This window comes from Hibiscus syriacus, unplaced genomic scaffold, assembly GCF_006381635.1.
Source record: "Hibiscus syriacus cultivar Baekdansim isolate YM2019G1 unplaced genomic scaffold, ASM638163v2 tig00117034_pilon, whole genome shotgun sequence".
In the NCBI taxonomy this organism is placed as follows: domain Eukaryota; kingdom Viridiplantae; phylum Streptophyta; class Magnoliopsida; order Malvales; family Malvaceae; genus Hibiscus; species Hibiscus syriacus.
The window spans coordinates 10833514-10846224 of record NW_024063533.1 but is presented as its reverse complement, the minus strand read 5'-3'; the positions used below and the strand labels follow the sequence as shown (position 1 = coordinate 10846224).

The following is a 12711-nucleotide window of genomic DNA, read 5'->3' as shown; positions in this document are numbered from 1 at the left end:
CCTGTTATAGTTTATGTGTCCTTGATAGTCAGAAAATCCCATATTCAGAGTTTAGTTCCTAAACAATTGACCTATACTAAATTCATCCACTCCATCATTACATTTGTAAAGCTTAGGATAATCACTGAACATCCTCAATAGAAGCGTAGTCTAGTCAGTTTTGCAATGTTATACACAAGAGATGACCTGTGTTGTCTACTCCTAAGCATACATGAATACCAAGCCTCTTAATCATTTCCTCATGAGAGGAGAAGGTTGTATCGGTCTCTACAAAAGAGGGGTATGGTATTTGAGTGTATCTTCTGGGGTAAGGTAAAGGGTACTTGTTTTATAGCCTTTTCACTTTCTAAAAGATCCATAACTTTTATCATTTAAAGATTTTTTAATTCATTTGATATTCAAAGAACTGCAAGATTTCAAATTTGATTAAATGCTCACCATCTTTAAAATAACATAAGTTCTTTTAATTATCCTTACAAAAAAGCTGAGAAAGGGTAAAAAACAAATTCAAAAAAGATGTTGCAAATGGAATAAATCTTAATGATGGATAAGATGATCTCTGCATGTTTAGGATGCCCAATTCGAGTTCGTCATCCATTGTTCAACCAAATCTCGAGTTAAAGTTCTATTACTGACGAGTATCTCTATTTTTTTCATTAATGGACCCCAACTCCCTGTAGAATGCCCAGGTGCTCCCATGTGGAAATCACAGACATTATCTTTGACAAAGCTATGACCAGAAGGGCTTGGCAATACTTTCATTGGTCTAAGAGTGATATGTTGACCTTTAACAAGATGAGGGAACAATTCTGATATGGGTGTTTGAAACACCTCTAAAGCTTTTCTAACTCGAGGAATATTCTTTGGTCAATCCGAGCGACTAGCTGTCCGCGAATTGTGACTACTAAATATGGTCGGAAAAATATCTGCAAGTATACACAATTGAACAAGTAATACAGTGATGAGTGAGTATTGTATCCACAGAGATTGGAGGAAATTTATAAGTTTAATCAAAACAACTATCTACTTTACCTAAGTATTGTTAGTGATGGTATGTACAAATGAGAATATTGTGGCAAAATGAAATGGATGTTGGTGGGAAAGGACTAATGGTGTAATGTAATGTAGTAGAAAATGGAGATGTCGTGGCAAAGTGGATGAAAATGTCTTGGCAAAACTAAATTGAGTGTAATGGAATCAATTGAAAATGCAAAGGCAAAACAAAATATAAATATTGGATTTGATTAAAATGACTTTAGAATCTTCAAACAACAAGCTACTATAGGAATGAATGGTAGGAGTCACTTAGGAAACCTAAGTCTAACTTCTCAGGATGGTCTTACTTATATGTCTTATTTTCCAGACAGAGTTTAATAAAGGTGCCCTATGCTATCTCTAGTCAAGGGACTCGACAGGTTGAGGATGCCATGGAAATACCTCTTCGCGTTAGCATTTGCAGGATCCTATTGGTTCAGATAACATAATATGTAATGGCAATACCACTCAGTGTCAATAATAGCATCTAACCTCTTGACCGAGCACTACTCCTTTTAGTCTATTGAAATCCTAGCCTTATGTCTAACTAAGGTTGGATTAGGTCTAGTTATTATCTAGAACCCCTTTTTTATGTGGATTCTCCCTAGTTTCTCTTGAACACTAAATATATGCTACTTAGTCATTCTCTCGAACACTAAGCATTCTCCTAAGGAATGGATACTCTCATAGCTCCTATAACCTTAAGGTATTAAACATAATAAGTAAAACAAATAACAGCATACAAAAACAATATCCATTAAAATAAAACTTAAGTATCTATAAGAAACTCCCACCAAATAAGACTAGTTCATGGTGGGGTTCGAATATTCCAAGTAACAAGGCATAAAATTAATCCGTTCCTTACAACCCAACTAAGATAAATGAAAACAAATAGCAAATGGATGGAGGAAAAGCCTTCGACATGCACTGTCAGAGCTCCCATCATCCACCACAAACTACCCTAGCTTTCTAGCTCCTCTCGGAATCCTAGCTCGTTACTCCCTATATCTTGTTAATGGAAGAATGCCACTGTAAAAATGGCTGACGGAAAAAGGAGAAACCTTTTTCTCTCTAAAATTAAGCTCAAAATGGCGTGTAAAAGTCTTTTAAATCTGGTGGCTTCATCTATTATTTATAGTGGGAATAATACTAAGAATTTGTGTTAAAATTCCTAGGATACCCAGACTTGGTCTCCTTCACGTGAAGGGGTGTAGCAGAGCTGGCAGTGGTCTCCTCTTAGGCAGCAGAGCATGGTCTTCTCCTGGGAAGCTTGCAACTGGGCATATGTGCCGGCAAGATCAGTGGGCCCATGTGTTAGATGTTCCCTCCTATGTGACTAGCAGTTGGAGGCACGTGAAGATACTGACAGCTGGTTCTTGAAAACATCTTTTTTCTTCTTCTTCACTTTCAAAATGACGTCCGAGTTGGTATTTACATTAGCATTCCCATCATGTCATGGAAATTCTCCTCGCTTATCCTTGCTCCCAAATCATGCACATCATTAGACAAAACACCTTCTCAATAACGCAGTACCGTTTATAAAATAAAATGCCTCAGCAACATATATTTTCATCACATGCAACTATATGCTCCTAAATGCATCTATATGATCCTATATGATCTCTTAGACAGTTAATAACTTAAGTGAAAAGGCCCTAAATCTGGCCTTTTTACAGAGTTATCACACCCTCAAACTTAAGTTATTACTTGTCCTTAAGCAATGGATAATATTAAGCAAAATAAAAATATCATAGCAAGTTCAGTTTCAAGCTAGTCATATGGGATAGAATTTCAGCCCTCAGCACAGTTTGCTTCAACATGCTAGACTAGTTTGAGAAATCAAATATTATTCCTTAAGACAAGATCCTTTGTGTGAGTGTGTGTACTTGTATCAAGTCAATACTTAACAAATCTAGAAAAATTTTAAGCAAGCTCTTTTATCTTTCCACGACATTTAAAAGTTTACTCCTACATTGTTTTCTTATTTTTTAACTGCTACGAGGGGAGTCAGCCCATCACAGCTACCATCCCACACTCTAGGTGAAAGAGAGCATACCTTCTACCCCGAGCTAGTTAGGTAGAGTTATCCCATGAGTATTTTCATTTACTCGTATGATGTCGCTACCATTTATTTAAATGTAGTTTCCAAGAAATGTCGTGGCATAACGGAGTGTCCCTCTATAGATATGCCAAAGCATTTATTTACAATTTTTTTTAACATGTGGGGTTTTCATCATTCAATGACATTATAAAAGTTTTATGTTAAGGTATTAAAGAGTTCTCTTATAAAAATATTTTAAGTTCCTTAAGCATGGAAAACTTACAATCGTGTATCAAAAGTTACAAATAAGAAAGACCTAGAGTTGGTTCTATCATCCTCAACAGTCATATACATTCAATTCTAGCCATAAAGAGTTCATCATCATCGGGCATCATTAATTTATTCCAGAAAACTAATGTGAACACATACTAATGTCATGGAATATTCATTCTACTAATACTATCATGCAATGACTTAAGAACCCTACCTCCCCCAAACTTGAGGGAAGCATTATCCACAATGCTAAATGAAAACAAAGTTAAAACTAGACTACATGATATACAATGCAGTACAATGCAACGTACCCTGACTACTTATGCTGGTGGTGGTGTGATAGTTGTGTGACACACGCACTTATACAATAGGGTGAGCTAGAGTGTTCAGAATCTAATGGTGGTGTATTAGGGGGTCCTAAGCCCTTTAGGGATCAGGAAAAATTTAGGCTCCTCACGTCGAGATGCCTTCTTCAAATGGTATCCACTCTTTCGTAGAGGGATTTGTTGTGGCATTTCTAATTGTACATCCTCAAGTGTCTCAGTGGGTTGCGGGGGTGTTGGTAAGGTTGAGAGCTGGAGCTCGGTTTCTAAGGACAAACAGGTGGTTTACCTCCCTTTCCATTGACAAGTAGAAGACATCTCCTCAAAGGCTTGGTGATATCAATTTCGATATGAATACGGAGGAACTCACCTAAGGTGCCCCCATCATACGCATATCAACAGCAACCACCGTACCAATAAGTGACCTTTTCATTTAGACAAGTGATAATAAGTTAACATAATATGTTAGGTCTTTAGAATGCGTCAAATAGCTAATAATACACAAAATAGATAGGTGACATAAATTAAGTTGACTTTTTATGCAAAGTTTAACTTTGAATGCTTAATACATGAATTGTATGTTAATTTATGAAGCATCCTACATATGTATTATAACATGTTCTAAGTTATTCAAGTATGTCCAAACATGATTATAGACCTTAGGATCAATTGCATGAAAATTTAGTGGCATGTTCTTGCTTGTTCATATGTATTTCTGCATTTTTCTAAAAAAAAAATCAATCCTTTGGCATAAAGTATCAATCCCCTATGGAAAAGGATTGACCCCTTCGTGGACTTTGCATACTGGAATACAAATGATCGATTCTCATGAAAAGGGACCGATTCCTTGTGCTTTGACTCGTTAAAAAATGATAAAATTTGGTTTATTAAAGGTCCTAAATTCAAATGTTAAATTAATATTCTATCTAAAGTTCAAGGGTTAAATAAAAAATCAACCCCTCATATAAACGTGTCATGTAATCAAACTAACAAGAGTTAACAACTCAGCAATCAAAAAGTAACAATCAATAGCATAAGTAACAAAATTTTAATAAATGGCAAAAGGGTAATTTTGTACCTGTAGTAGACCAATTTATCATTTTTGCGCCTATCATATTTTCACATCAATTTAGCCCTTGAAGTTGCTTAATTGCATCATTCTATATATTATCCCTCACTTAAAACCCTAAATTGAGGGGTTTAAGTTAGAGATTAAGATTTAGGGTTAAAGGTTTAAAGGTTATAAGGTTATGATTTAGGGTTTATTATTATTAATTTAGGGTTTTAAGTTATGAGTAAGGTATAGAATTATGCAATTAAATAACTTTAAGGGTTAAATTGATGCGAAAATACAAAAATAATAAATTGAGTCTACTATAAGGGCAAAAATAATTCTTAAGCCTTAATAAATCAATAATGTAAGGACCAAAACGTAACTTTTTTTATTTTGGTGAGTAAAAGTGTATAAATATGCAAGAAAAATGATCAATTCGATAGTTTACTCATTTTTTAATTTAAATTTAATTTATAATAATTGAATGAGTGTGTGTAAATTGATAGTTGAGATTAAAAATTGAAAATAAGAAATATATTAAAGAAAAATTCAAAAAATAACCCGAAAAAAGACGGAAGAAAAGGATTGAAAATCAAAGGATCATAAAACTAATCTCTTTAAACAACAATACAACACTTAAAGCCGTTGTGAAATGTCAGGCAATATTGAGCAAAAGCAGCAACAAAGCAGAGAGCAGCAAACTTTTGGGACTCAACTGGTTTGAATGTGATGGCAGTGGTGATGTTGTAGGACTTGGAGTTCCAACTGCTGTAGCATTTTCCTTCGTGCATGTGTAATTGCACCGACTCGGCGGCACGACTCGATAAACTCCACTGCTGGTTAGCAAGTAGATGTCTTTGCTATTGTCCTCGCCAAAAGAGAAAATGTAACCCAATGCTGCACTATCACTTCCTGGCACACTGCTGCATGGTAAAGGAGAGTCTCTTGCACAACCGAACTGAACTGTGCTCGTCGAAAAGTTTCCGCTGTTTTCGGGGTCTTCAGTTGCTGCCCATATTGCACCAGAATACAAATCTGCATACAGGTATCTTTGAAAAACACACAATCGTTAGAGATAACGAAGAACTTTTGGCTCAGACTACCAAAGATATGAAAAATAATGTCATCTATATGCAGAATCCTACTCCTTTTCTTACCTTCCATACATACAAGGATCAGTGTTGGACCGGTAAAAGTAGCCTCCTATAATTGAGGCTGATCCTATTTTCTTGTTTACTTCAGAGTGATTGTATCCCATAACTGAGAAAATGGGGTTTATGGAGTTTGCAGATGTGTTCCCTCCAGGCGATGATGTAGGATTAAAACGATACGGACCCTCATAAACACGCCAGCCGTAGTTTCCACCTTTGCTGATGATGTCAACCTCTTCGTATAAATCCTGTAGATTCATAAACTTCGAAATATCGGCACTGGGAAAAATATTCTCAACTCGAAATTTGATCTAACGTATTACACACCCTGCATTTTAGTTGCATCGAATTGAAACAAAGACACTGGTTATAGTAACCAAATAGAAAATGATATCAACAGACAACAGGTTTAAGCCAAAGACATCTTTGGAACTTCAAAATGGTCCAATATCAAACAATTTGTAAGAATATCAACCAGGGAGGATAAAGAATATCAACCAGGCAGGATTGACTAGTTAGTTTTCTGTCCATAGTCAGAAGAGAAGAGTCAAACCTCGCCGACGTCACCACACATCAAATAGGAAGGCCTCTCTGAATCGAAACTGCAGCGCCAAGGGTTTCTGAATCCATGAGCCCATATTTCAGGCAGCAAGTCTGAGTCTTCGCTAAATGGATTGTCTCTGGGGATGGAGTAGTTTCCCCATAGACCAAGTCTATTAATCTCTGATGCACCTGGAACAGCATATTGAGTGTCAGTTCAAATGAATGGCTAGCACCTGAATTGTACTAGTTTAGCAATGTTGATCCGTGACCAAAACAACTGTATATTCAATAAACATGAATGCCGTATAGACAAAGTTCTTGAAACATTTTAATTGCTTTAAAATTGCAGGTATAAATGAATCGAAACTGGCACGCACTTGGTATATTATCTACATCAAGCCTCATGATTTTGCCAAGCACTGATTTCTTGTTTTGAGCGAAATTGTTCGGATCACCATCACCGCCACCATCCCCCATCATAAAGTATAGATACCCATCTGTAGGTCCAAAAAGAATCTGTCCACCATGTTGAGAAGTATATGGAAGTCCCATAGTGAATATCCTTCTCACTTCTGATGGCCTAGCATTTACTGCCTGAAAAAGGGTTTAATTCATTTAGAATATTGTATCTAAAAAGAAGTTTTAAGTGCATGAAGATGTTTACCGAGGAAGGCTGAGCTGTAGAACCGTTGGCAGTATATTCTGCAACAACACTTTGATACTGACATGGCTGAGCACCATTGTCTGTACCGAGCTTTGAGGGATCACAGTTCACATCCGAGTTACAAGAGCATCTTCCGGTGCATCCTGGCGATTTACTCTTGTCACAATTGAATGAAGCAAAGAATCGGCCATTCTGTGCGAAGTTAGGATGAAATGCAATCCCCATCATCCCAAATGTAGTATCAAAATGAACTTCATCAGTAAGATCTATGAAGGGGTTGGATTCATCAAGCTCCAATGCTCCTCTAGATCCCACTTCAGGAATAGTCGCCAACCAAATATTACCTTGTTGATTGGAGAAGAATGCACGTCTTGATCCATCAGGGTGAGCAGCCATATCCAAGTAACTCCCATTCCCAATTTTCTCAAGGCATAAACCATGTGGAGCATCAGGAGTTCCAGTCTCATTTAGTTTAACCGGTTCGCCATCATAACAAACAGATCCATTAGTATATGCTCCACCAAAAGCATTGCAGAAATCAGTTTTGGACTGCCAAAGTTCAGTCAACTTGGTGAAGTTTGAATTGACGGGTGCTCCAGCTTGCCCTTGCAATGAAGGTGCGAAGGGGGAATTCAACATAGATACATTTTGACATGTATCCCACACATTAGAGCAGAAACCACTTGTTGCTTGGTTGGACTGAGATGAATCTGTTAAAACTGTAGCGTTGCAAAGTAGAGGCACCGGTCGAGGCAATGAATCAATTGTGAATAAGTTCGCTGAAAACGGATCACATCTCTGAAAATTATAAAAAAGGATGTAAACTCAGAAAAACATTTTTCCGGACTGAAAAGAGAGCCTCATTCAAGCTCATTAAAGAAGTTCCATTTAAGCAAATCGATCGCAGTGATGAGGAACCAGAACAAGTTACCAGTTGAGTTATCATAGTATTTTTTTCTTTTCTTTTTTTATAACATTATACTGAAAAAATTATCTATTTCTGCTGGGAAAATTAGAAGCTTCTATTGGTAGCCAAGGGTATTTGATTGTGCACTTGTAGATTCAATTTTCTCATCTATCACATTATTAGAGACCAAGTGACAATAATCTATGTTTACGTAGACAGCAAGTATAAGCTTCAGATACAGTTATGTTTCGTATACAGCTATATTCGAAATTTTCCAAGTTTTTCCATGCATCCAACCTGGCTACTTAGGAAGAATGACAATAATCATCACTCATCAAGAGAGGGGAAAATGAAGAATCTGCAAACCTTTTCACAAACACTGGTTATATGAATTATCACCTCCGCAAAAGCTTAATAGTTTCGCAAATTTGCGAGTAACTGAAAATACTACTGCATCAACTAAAAATACCTTTATGAAGTTGCAAACACATACAGTCTATCAAGAACTCAACAGGAAAACACCAACATAAAAATTTTCATTTCGGTTGTGCGAGAAGGATCAAGCAAAATGATTAGGTAGGAGATTTCAAGCCTATATCTACAGCCACACAGGGGCAAACAATGCAATGTTCAAAAGAAAACTCATATTCCAGTTTTCAAAAAAGAATCATTGCTTTATTCTAGATGACTACAACAAAATCTAATGAATCAAGTGTTAAACCAGTGAAAGGTTTGTAGTTGACTGAAACAATGAAAGAAATGAAGACTTACTGCACAGAGGACTGATTGCAGAAGTGAGGCACAGCCAGAATCAGAGATATTCATAGCTTGAAATTGCTTCTGCAATTGTGAATCTTCAGTGGAGTTGCAGCAGCTGCTTCCATTGTAGGAACAAAATTTCAATGGAGTCTTCAAGGTGATAGGTGCCTCTATGTCAAAAAAGAACGAAAACCCAGGAAGACACATTAATAAAGAAACACAAACAGATAGAAAATCAGTCTATGAAATGGAAACAAACAAGTTTGAACTTTGGGTTAAGAACTTACCTGAATTTGTGCACAAAGGAAAAGAAGTGGAGGGAGAAAGAAGCAACAGAAAATTGACGAAGATGAACACAAGATTATTAAGAGTAGAAACACGTTTCATTGAACCAAATTTGCAGAGAAATTTAGCCATTGATAGCATCAAAACATCTCTGAGCAGGGGTGAAAAAAGGATACCGAAGTTGACTTCAACAGAACATGTTATCAACTTCATATACAATAAAGGGTTTTCTTCCTTTCAGGCATCTCAACATTCTTCCCACTTACCCATCTATTCATATATCAAATCTCTTTGACTCAGCTTGAAGAAAGATATTGCGTTTTTTTCTCTCTCGAAAATCATTGCAATCTCTTATTGTACACAACGGAGAATTAATTATTTTTTTAACAAAACCAATTGTTTATTTATTTAGGGTAAATCACAAACCCTCGATTATAATGTATTACTTTATTAAATCTCAGACTATTAAAAGTTATAAAATAATCATCCGATTATAGTATGTTACTTTGTTGAGTCCATAAACTATTAAAAATTAAAAAATAGTCACTCAATTATGCATATGTTCCAAACTCGTCTTTTTGTACTAGAAAATTGATGACAATCTTAGTTGGACGTTAACCTATTGACTAAGATATAATAGTTAGCAGGTTAACATCCAACTCATGCTCTCGTTAAATTGTTAACAGAGAATGACGGGTTTGGAATATATGAATAGTCGAATGACCTTTTTGTAATATTTAATAATCAAGAACTCAACAAAGCAATATTATGTCATATAGTCAAATGACTATTTCGTAATTTTTAATAGTTGGGGTTCATTTATATACTTTACCATTTATCTATGGGTAAATTAATAATTTTTTTTTCATTTTGGTACCTAAACTTTATTTTTTAATATACTTAATGTTTACTTTAGGCTTCATTTTGATATCTCATAATTAAAAAATTAATGGTGATGTTGACGTGTTACTATAATATAATGTCACAATATCATTTTCAAAAAAAAATATCACTCCAGTATTTTTGTTAATTTTTAATGTAAGGTACCAAATTAAAAACATAAATTAAATGTTAGGTACTAAATATATAGTTTACCCTTTATTTATTTCATTGATTCTCTAAATTATTCCTCTCCGTAAGGAAGCCGGATTTAAACTTTTACTTTGATGTCTTTGAACAAAACAAGCTTTTTGACATTTTGAAACTTTAAAACGTTGAATATCATGAATTCATTACCAGTAGCTTTCGATCAGACCACGGGGAATGAATGCATTAGTTGACTTTTCCTCAAGCTTTTTGTTTGAGACAAAAGACAAGTGGGTGAGATTTTTTTTCCTCTCACTTCTAGAATTTTGTCCTAATTAATTCAATATATTTTATATATTTGATTTTAATAGATAAGTTTATCAACAAGAATTTTTTACATATATATATATAAAACCTCAAATTTGATATTGGGATGGGTATGAGTGAGGTTTTTGATCAATCAACTCGATCCAAAAATTATTCATCCTTCACGTGGCTTGACCCAACCCTACAAATATACATCTTCCACCCGACCCGACTTTTTGAGATGAAATCCGAACTCAACCCGAAATAATATATTATTGGGTTACGTATTTTTCACTCTAACATGACCCGACCCGAACATAATTTCTAAAAAACTCAACTCAACCCAACCTAAACCCGATTTTTAAAAAAAAAAATCCGATCCCATTGGGTCAAAATTTTTTAGACTCGAATTTCGTGCTCATCCCTACTCGAGATTTATTTAAATAATATTAACTTGTTTACTACTTGAACCAACTTGTTTGATATGTGGGTGAGACCTTAAAATTGTAAAATTAGTTTTTAAATTTTTGCACTTATTCTGCTGACCTAACCATCAAGTTGACAATGTTTTTATTTAATTCTTATCATCCACTATTCAGAACTGAAAGAGTTTTTAAATGGAAAAATAGACGGAAGGGATGACGTCAAAACTAGAAGAATCCAACGAAGAAGTATATTAGACTTTTGGATAATAATAAAATAAAGATTGGATTTTGGTAGAATTTGGCAAAAAAACCCAACTGGGTAGATTATTTGGCTCAATAGGGCAACAATAGGTTGTAAGACCCACGTGATACGACCCATTAAAAAATATATGTTATGAAACTTGTCACGCCGACATGACGAGTTTCATGAGCACTGTAGCATTTATTGTAGATCCCAAAATAATTCAAAATTATACCCGTTGGAACTCGTCACACCGGCGTGACAAGTTCCTTCAGCAATAAAATAATAATTTTTACAATGCTTTTAAAAATTTCAAAAAAAAATATTTTTTATTAGGACTTGTCATGCCCACGTGAAGAGTTTGAACATGCTAAAAATTCAACATACATAATACACTCCTTTCATCTCTTACACACACAACACATTCTTTCATCTTCAATCTCTCACACAACAAACTCTTTTCTTCTAACCAAATACATTTCAAACAATGAGCAACAAATTCTTCACAGTTGTCCATTATAATGGAGAAATTCTACAAACTGATGTTGGTGTTGTGTTTAAGTCACACAGGCCCATCAATATAATGTTCCCTATAGATATATCTCATCACTAAATGAAGCAAAAAATTGAGAGAAAACTTATGGCTTATGTTTTATGTTTAAGTTATAGGAACTTGATATCCTCAAATCCAATGACATATGGAAAATTCTAGCTTCATGATGATGATGTTGTTGTTGTTATGTTTGGACTTCATTAATCATCAAATAATAATATGGTGGAGATGTACATCAAAACCACGATTACAACTGATATTCCGACCTTATCAGTACCAGCTCGAAGAACAGAAGAGGCAAGCCCTTCTGAACCACATACAAGTGATGGTGATGTTAACCTTGTTGGACGGTTCGGTGAAAGTATTGATGAATTTTGCGAAGATGATGAAGATATTGTTCCATTGGTAGACGATGATGACACACCATTAGTTGATTTCAGAGGGACAATGTGTGGATGTTGAGGTTAATGTATGGGAGGTAGCTTTTCAAGATGTCAAGGATTGTAGAATGTTCCAAATGTTTGCGCAAAAACATACCCTCAAACTGAAATGCCTCGCCAGGATTTGCCTCAGTATCATCATGCATTTCCAATGCATGACATTAACTACAATGCTATGTGGAATCCTGAAATATATGATATGCCAGAGTTATGTCCATTGGGGTTCTTTAGACGAGCGGTCATATGAGTTGGCCATTGGATCTCAGGTTGAAACAAAAAAGAGGCACAACTAGCAATCAAGGAGTACTGCATCAAAGCTCATTTTCAATTCTATATGGCGGAGTCAGATCAAAACTTATTCCGTATGGTGTATACACCATGATGTTGGTTGTAAATGGAGGATACGAGTATCATACCTACAACGGAAGATGTTGTGGGAAGTCACAAGGTTCAATGCACAATACACATGTACAATGACCTCGTTGACATAAGACCACAGACATTTAGATTCGGATGTCATATGCTCTTATGTGAAGCTGTTGGTGGAAAAAAATCTAAGAGTGACTGTTTCTGTGTTAGTGGCATCCATTCAGAATACATTTGGTTATATTCCGGCTTATTAGAAGGCATAGATGGCTAAACATAAATCAATGACCTTGTTCCATAGTGATTGAGATCAGTCATA

At 35.4% G+C, this 12711-nt stretch overlaps 1 protein-coding gene across 1 annotated transcript; it reads right to left on the bottom strand.

Annotated features, from left to right (window-relative positions):
• Positions 1-5303: 5303 nt before the first annotated feature.
• Positions 5304-9384, bottom strand: LOC120196977 (HIPL1 protein-like). Its single transcript, XM_039198645.1, has 7 exons — positions 9038-9384; positions 8763-8920; positions 7085-7882; positions 6798-7014; positions 6431-6609; positions 5884-6125; positions 5304-5775 (listed from the first exon to the last, which is right to left on the bottom strand). Exons 1-7 carry the CDS (start codon positions 9246-9248, stop codon positions 5382-5384), a joined length of 2199 nt encoding a protein of 732 aa, XP_039054576.1. The 5' UTR covers positions 9249-9384; the 3' UTR covers positions 5304-5381.
• Between the last annotated feature and the right edge of the window lie 3327 nt (positions 9385-12711).

What these genes read in the sequence shown, in the direction of transcription:
- LOC120196977 (XM_039198645.1), bottom strand. Translation starts at nt 9,248, where the DNA reads ATGAAGTTGATAACATGTTCTGTTGAAGTCAACTTCGGTATCCTTTTT. An exon ending in CTACAGCTCAGCCTTCCTCG is followed by an intron (nt 7,015 to 7,084) that starts GTAAACATCTTC and finishes ACCCTTTTTCAG; the next exon opens with GCAGTAAATGCTAGGCCATC. An exon ending in GATCCTTGTATGTATGGAAG is followed by an intron (nt 5,776 to 5,883) that starts GTAAGAAAAGGA and finishes TGTTTTTCAAAG; the next exon opens with ATACCTGTATGCAGATTTGT.